Here is a 7,920-nt window from a genome sequence, read left to right on the forward strand (position 1 = left end):
TAAAAGTGCATCTTCAGTTGTTTTAAAGTAAAGCATACCAGGGCTCTGTCCATTGTATATTTTGCAGGTCAGTCAAACAATTATTTTAGTGAGAAGAGATAAGATTACAGTATAAATGCAAAAGGAGTAACAATGTTTTCTTTCATTGTTATTCACCTTTCTTGTCCAAAGAAGCCATCTAGTGGCAGAAAAAAGTATTTCATAGCCTAATAACACTGATATACCAACCAGTGACAAATTTAGGAAAAAACAGAAAAAATAAGTTGAGAAAAATAACAAATGCAGCTGTTTCCATACAGAGCATGAGGGAGAAGCTTAGGCTGGTAGTTAGGTACCTGAGGCTGGGTGCCTCTTTGTAGACTTTACTGAGAAAGCTTGTCATGTTGCTCTCTGTTTTCTCTGGGATGGTGTAGGCCTACATGCAGATATTATTTTGTCTGAACTTACTTTCAAGATAGTCCATCTGTGTCTCAGTTTCTTTCATCCTTATCAAATACTCATGTTTTCTGTCAGAGTATTTGTTGGTCCTGCATTCAATTTCGTGAACACTATTGTCAGTTCTCTCCAGTTTTTGCTGTTGGTCTGTAGTTTGTTCCATTATTTTCGTGATGTCTCATTCCATGTCCATACAATAGGCTTTAAACTCACATTGAAAGTCCTCAATTTCTGTCATAACAGCGATCAGTCATTTTACTTCCATTCCATCTGCCATGTGGGGGAGAATTGTTTGGTAGACTTTGTTTCTTACACTCTACCTTAATCTCTTGTTGTGCCTGATCAGAGATGAATTCCCTTCTAATATTCATCTAGCTTTACTTCTTCAGACAATTACATTTCTGATTATCAAAAGTCAAGAGTAAAGGAGATGCAGTTTCCTTAATCTGCCACCATCTTTCTCACAGCTGGATTTATTTTGGACACCCGGTTAAATTCATGCTTAAAACAATTATACCTGGTGTAAAAAAATGTTTTTGATGTCACTGTTGCCATAAGAGTTTGAGCTGTAAGAAGTCTGACAAGAACTTGGTATAACAATTTGTGTGGAAGACCAGAGTAATATATAAGTGTTTTAAAGCCCATTGTCACAGACTAGGGCCAAGGTCCCATAAAGGGTTTAATCCTAATTCATCCATTGTCAGAATGAAAGTGAAGTTGACAGGGAGAAAAGCTTTCAACCTCAAACCCTAACATTGCAAAAGGCCAAAAGTCAAGTTTAGAAATGTTTAAAGCATATACTCTTGCTAAAGAAGCTTTGTGGGGGGGGGCGTGTGATCAACTTGCCCAACTACTGCTTCTTAAGTCTGTACACTCAAGACTCTGTACAGTCAAGTGAACCCTGCAAGGTGTCAGTCTGCAGTTAAGCATAATGAACACCCCTTTAAACTGTAAGTAACTCATTTCCACACCGATGTCATACAAAATGCATTTTATTTCTCCGAAGACAAATCATGTCACAAGCTTTAATTCAACAGGGCCCCATCAGTTGAAAAACATCCGAGATCTGAAAAGAGAAAGCAAGTTAGTAATCAAGTGGGCTTTAACCCTCATGAAGTGGTAGTAATGAGAACATTAAGGCCATTATCCCTTACATGAGAACTATGTCTTATTATGCACTACACTTACCCGTCAGTTGATGGGTTATGTTCTAGTTGGGGCTGTAGCCAAATCCACCTTTGCTTCCATAGAAATTGGTGCCACTCATTCTGAAATGAAAAATCATGCCATCAGAACTAAGCATTAAGGGGAGAAAAAAGTTTTACTATTGCGTCAACCCACCCTGCTGCATCCCCTGTGCTGGTTGAAGCTTCAGTCTGGGCAGTAAGACCAGAGCCAAAATTGCGGTTGAGCTGGTAGCGGGGAGCCTGGGGCATGGGCTGCGGCACGGGCTGCGGCTTGGCCTGGTAGCGGGGAGCCTGGGGCATGGGCTGCGGCACGGGCTGCGGCTTGGCCTGGTAGCGGGGAGCCTGGGGCATGGGCTGCGGCACGGGCTGCGGCTTGGCCTGGTAGCGGGGAGCCTGGGGCATGGGCTGCGGCACGGGCTGCGGCTTGGCCTGGTAGCGGGGCGCCTGGGGCATGGGCTGAGGCACGGGCTGCGGCTTGGCCTGGTAGCGGGGCGCCTGGGGCATGGGCTGAGGCACGGGCTGCGGCTTGGCCTGGTAGCGGGGCGCCTGGGGCATGGGCTGAGGCACGGGCTGCGGCTTGGCCTGGTAGCGGGGCGCCTGGGGCATGGGCTGAGGCACGGGCTGCGGCTTGGCCTGGTAGCGGGGAGCCTGGGGCATGGGCTGAGGCACGGGCTGCGGCTTGGCCTGGTAGCGGGGAGCCTGGGGCATGGGCTGAGGCACGGGCTGCGGCTTGGCCTGGTAGCGGGGCGCCTGGGGCATGGGCTGAGGCACGGGCTGCGGCTTGGCCTGGTAGCGGGGCGCCTGGGGCATGGGCTGAGGCACGGGCTGCGGCTTGGCCTGGTAGCGAGGTGCCTGGGACCTTGGATGAAGGGAATGAACCTGGGGCTTGGGCTGGTAGCTGGGAACCTGGGGCTTGGGCTGGTAGCTGGGAACCTGGGGCTTGGGCTGGTAGCTGGGAACCTGGGGCTTGGGCTGGTAGCTGGGAACCTGGGGCTTGGGCTGGTAGCTGGGAACCTGGGGCTTGGGCTGGTAGCTGGGAACCTGGGGCTTGGGCTGGTAGCTGGGAACCTGGGGCTTGGGCTGGTAGCTGGGAACCTGGGGCTTGGGCGGGTAGCTGGGAACCTGGGGCTTGGGCGGGTAGCTGGGACCCTGGGGCTTGGGCTGGTAGCTGGGAACCTGGGGCTGGTTGCTGGGAACCTGGGGCTGGTAGCTCACGTCCCAAATGCCAGGATTAGAACCATGATAGGAAGCTGAGAATAAATGTCACCCAATAAAGTTAGAAACTCCACTATTCAAGATGTGAATTGTTTTACAAGAAGTTTATTCTTGACTTATTGTAGTCTTACATTTAATGTAAGCTTCAAGCTGTCCAATAACCAGCAGCCATAGCAACAACACACTACAAAAGAAAGCCATGTTTAAGTAACAATTTCAGTCATTTCAGACAGTCTAAAATTATAGTGCTGAAGACAGAAGGAATCACTTAAAAATTACCATAGATTAAGTCCCATGGCTTCAGCCACAGATTAGATCAAATGCAAACTGAAATGCCTCTATCTGACTTCAGCTGACCCAACACAAGCAAAATGCTGTCTTCCTTCCACAGTGGTGCACTGGTAGGCAGTCTGCAGTGCAATTTATTTAACTTGTTTTGACAGCCAATCACAGCTCTCTCTCAGTAACAGGTTGATTGAAAACAGGTGGAAGTAACAGGGCTTGGATCATCATGACACACAGGTGTTCAGAAAATCCTTAATTTAAAATAGTGTTGGTTTCTCTTTTGGTTGTTCAGTTTCCAATGAATCACACCACATATTAATACAATTATTATTTATACCAAACAGCCACAGTTGCAATGATTACCACATATCATCACATAAGACTGAAAGCATTTATCATCATGAAAATGCATTATTAAAACCAAACATATTTTTTGTATCAAAAACTAGTCATGTCTTTTGGCCAAATGAATGAGAAAAATACTAAAGGAAGTTTGTGTGTATCTTTTTGGTCTGCCCACAACTTTTATTGGTTTTGCCAAAATCACAGATCGATGAAATAAGGACAAGATCACACAACATTACACCAATATATTTTACTGGACATGAGTTCTTTTTTAATTTCCCCAAAAGCACTTACACAGTGTTCTTAGATATGCTCGGGATCTTCTGCTTGATTATTTGTAAAATGCACAGCACATGTATTCTTCAGGTCATATAATTAGGTCAATCAGAAAACTCAACATTTTGTGTTTACCAGCTCCTCTTGGAAAGATTTGTTTCACTTCTTTCACTGAGGTAAGTGGAATAACAACAATGTTATTAAGCTAACATTTGTTTATATATTTTTTAAAAAGTTATATCTGTCACTGTGGGGGAAATATTTGTGTTCCATGGGTCATTATCTGGTCATTTTCTATCCTTGGAGCAGTATGTCATGACCTGTCTTTTTCAGAGTGGTTCATCTCTCTGTCTACTGAGGTTGGCTGGGATATGCAGCTGTCTTGATAAGACTTGCTGTCTCCTGTGGTAACCTAGATTAGGTGGAGATATGCTGTGCTTTGTACAGATGGTTACGCTAGTCTCGTCTTGGAATGGATAGTAAGTAACCTGTGTACAGATTGCATGACTTTAGTTAACTTCAATCAGTGTGGTGTCTTGTTTATAGTTCAATAACCAATAGAGGCATAGATGTGTGATGAATAACCTTATTTGAAGGTAGTAAGGGCAAGGATTTGGTGAGGGTTTCAAATAGTATTGTCTGGAAGTAGACAGCAGAATTGAGTGACATTGCACAGTGCTTCACTTGTACTGTAACTCTGTTCTCCTCGATTGAGCTTCAACAAATGTTCCTGTGTAAGACATCCTGCTCTCCTGACAAGTTCTTCACTTTGGGTTAATCAACTCCAGCAATATCCTTGACAACATTTCCCAACATTACACTATTGCAATATTTGTCATCAAGCTGCAATTATACAAGGAATTTTCTTGTCAAGCAGACAAGATGCAAGAGACAAGCAGTCAGTTTAACAGACTTATGCAGTAAGACCAGCCTTTCTGACACTATGTACAGAAACAAACAAGCATTCATTATATGGAACTAGTGTTCATATTTGACCCAGGTCTGCATGTGCAAAGTCTTCAAACACAACAAACCCAATACTCAGAGTAAATGTAATTTAATTTGTAATTTAAACAAATACAATGAACATTGTGTTTTACATTTGTCACATTACTGCCTTAAACTTTTTGCAGCTCAGTTCCAAGAAAGCCTTGATTTTGATGTCATGTGGTGCCATCTAGTGGCAGAATAAAGCAGTTTCACAACCTAACTGACAACACAATACACTATGGGACAGAAAACAAGCTCTACAAATGTCATTGCACATACAGTGACCAATCACTCTATCAGCCTTGTGATAAACTGCTCAATACTTCCATAAGCATCATATGTATGATTCAGGCCATAGTTTTTTTTCATTCATCTCACCTTTTGATTTCAAAGTTGTCATACACAGCAGATAGGGTTCTCTTTATCTGTAACTATCCTGTTTGAATATTCAATTAATCGGTGCTTTAGAAGAAAAAAAGAAATCTGGTAAATGAGGAACAGCAGTAACCATACTGCTCAGTAGAGCTTGAACTAATTCTGCAGTGATATTTATCCACTGGTGAAGTCCTGTAGAGGTTGGATTTTTTATTCCACAAATGTTCTTCCTCTATGAAAATCCAGTGGAGCACCAGGGATAGAGTTGCTAATCTAATAAAATTATAGCATAATCATCTCTAACATGGCATGTAAATGGTAATTGCAAAAGGCAAGTCTGATGAATATGTCAAACTTTTAAGAAGGCTTTTCTGTACCTGATATCTGTCACAGATGACAAATTTGCTGTATTCAGATTTATAGTTGTCCGCTTCAGTCACTTGTTTATATGTACTGGTTTTACATCTTTCTCATGAATTCATCTATGCCCAGTGACATAAGCACAGTGACACACACTGATTTCTGACCAACAACTGGATTATTGATGCTGTAATGCAATCTCAATTATGGCACAAAGGTTTTATGCATGCCAGTGACTAAAGAACACATCAAGACTTGATTCAGGGGGTGTGCAGGGAAGAGGGGAAGGCTGCAAAAATACAGCTTTGTCCTTTAAGTGATGCAAGCACCACTCAAGATGATTGAGTTTATATGAACACTAAAAAAAAAAAAAAAAAAAAGTTATTTTACAGAAATTTACAATTAGTGTTCATTTTTCATAAGCCTGGTTGTCTGGTGGAAAAAAACTGTCTTGGAGCCTGCTGGTCCGGGCTTTGAGGCTGTGGTACCGTTTACCAGATGGCACAAGCTGAAACAATCCGTAGTTAGAGTTAGGGTTAGAAATACAGTTGTAATACACTTGGTAAATAATAGAACACCTCAAAATAAATGTTTTAATGTAATGTTAGTATATGAATGTGTCAGGAATTTATTGATAAAATAAGGATTTTAATCATGATAATTATTTGAACTTTGCATCCCCCAGCCTTTTCCTGAGTTGTTTTGCATCACTGGCATGGTTTTCCCAGGCACAGCCTTCACATACGGCCTGCATGGTTATTGGAAGGTTCCGGGCCTCAACATCCCCATGGTCATACCCAGCCTCACCACCCTGCAGGAGGGCGTTCTCAGCCAGGGGAAAGCCAAGTGGAGTTTAAGGAACTGCTTCTGGGTGTTACACTGCATTACCAAGGCCTACCTTCTGTTTACCAAGTGTGTGCACTAGCTCATTCATTATATAGATCAGTGGCTAAACCGCACTGTCATGCTGAAACTATTGCATAACATAGGGCTAGGTAGAGAGAGCGTGATGAAAACTGAAGGAAACTTGGATCATGTCAACACAAATGCACCTCAGAAGCACTTTGTGTAAGCATTTTGGATTTTACTCTATCAATGGCAAAATTATCAATAAAGATAAGGCTGTTTGCCAACTTTGTATGAAGCAACTACTTTACAGTAACGTTACCACAACAACAAATGGAGTCACCTGTTAGCTTTTCACCCAAGCGAGGCTAAAGAATCAGAGCACCAGCAGCTGCACAACCTCACCTAACTTCCTACTTGTTGCCTATAAATTACATAATGCTAATGTTCTACATAATTTGAACAAATTCCATAGCACTGTGAATTCATTCAAACTTTATTTTGGGAAAAAGTGACAGCCCTAGCGCGTATGCTGCACCGGAGATGGACCTGCTTTTCTGCTGCTCTGTTCATTTAAGCTTCAAGTCTATTTTTTCCCAACCCTGCGCATCAGTGAAGCATGGATATACATAGTTTGACTGCTATGTAAATAAACTACATATTCACAATAAAGAAATCCATACATAATTATGTTAAACTAATTTTGGCCATCTGCACCAAGATTTCAGTTTCTACTGATAGGCTAGATGATCAGTAATTTAGAAAATTTTCACTGTATTAATCATAGGGATTTAATCACGTTATCTTATATATATTGTGTATATTTGTTGTTTGTTTTTTATTTTAAACTGTGTATTCTGCATAATTCAATCACTGTATTGCAAGTCAAAAAGTGAAAATCACTCTGTTGCCTAAAGCTTGTGCAAAATACTGCACCAGAGTTTTAACTGGTTCCAAATGTAGAGACTACTACATCACCCCAAATTAAGCATCCCAACACAGGATACCAGTCAGTTTTACAAATGGTTTTAAGATTTTGTTGATCACCTTTAAAGAACAGCTTGATCTGGCCCCAACCTTAATTTCAGACCTTTTTAAACCCTTAATGTCCCTGCACTAACAGAGGCAAAGTTTGAACATGCTCAATTTCTGTTCAAGCGGCAAACTGCACTCCTTAAGAGTGGCAGTCTCATGGCTCCCCTCTGCTGCTGCTGTGAGGGTAGGAGGCAAAGTTGCCATTGTGTGTACATTGAAAAAAATACATGCAACAACGTTGGTGTGTAGGCACTTTTAAGAGCATGATACATATTTTCTGTTTTTGTATTCTCATGACAAGGCTTGCTGATCATAGCCATTGTTGGAATTCTGAAAGGAAGTGGGTGAATTTCAATCTGTCATATGAACTTGAGGCTTTTTTTAGTATGCGGATTCACATCTGTATGTTAATGCTGATTATGTATAAGCTTATTTGTTTGTTTCTGGAAGGAATTTAGCTCCTGTTTTTCATGACAGAGCTTCATTATTCTGTTTGCGGTCCCTCACTAGTTCAAAGTCAGTGTAACTCAACCACAGCAGAATGGTCTCTCCTTCTCTCTAACCAACTGTG

The 7,920-nt window shown here is 42.1% G+C and overlaps 1 protein-coding gene across 1 annotated transcript; it reads right to left on the reverse strand.

Annotated features, from left to right (window-relative positions):
• Positions 1 to 1,411: 1,411 nt before the first annotated feature.
• LOC137169107 (tyrosine-protein phosphatase non-receptor type 23-like) lies at positions 1,412 to 3,244 on the reverse strand. The gene is made up of 6 exons (XM_067572100.1): positions 3,117 to 3,244; positions 2,969 to 3,021; positions 2,820 to 2,872; positions 1,777 to 2,771; positions 1,624 to 1,703; positions 1,412 to 1,501 (listed from the first exon to the last, which is right to left on the reverse strand). Exons 1-5 carry the CDS (start codon positions 3,131 to 3,133, stop codon positions 1,646 to 1,648), a joined length of 1,176 nt encoding a protein of 391 aa, XP_067428201.1. The 5' UTR covers positions 3,134 to 3,244; the 3' UTR covers positions 1,412 to 1,501; positions 1,624 to 1,645.
• Between the last annotated feature and the right edge of the window lie 4,676 nt (positions 3,245 to 7,920).

The sequence above is a fragment of the Thunnus thynnus genome, chromosome 2, assembly GCF_963924715.1.
Source record: "Thunnus thynnus chromosome 2, fThuThy2.1, whole genome shotgun sequence".
NCBI classification, from domain to species: Eukaryota; Metazoa; Chordata; class Actinopteri; order Scombriformes; family Scombridae; genus Thunnus; species Thunnus thynnus.

Bases quoted from the DNA above. Each gene is read 5' to 3' on its own strand.
- LOC137169107 (XM_067572100.1), bottom strand. The intron at 2,873-2,968 runs GTAAGACTACAA...ATTTATTCTCAG, and splicing joins GCTTGAAGCTTACATTAAAT to CTTCCTATCATGGTTCTAAT. The intron at 2,772-2,819 runs GTTCCCAGCAAC...CCCAAGCCCCAG, and splicing joins ACGTGAGCTACCAGCCCCAG to GGTCCCAGCTACCCGCCCAA.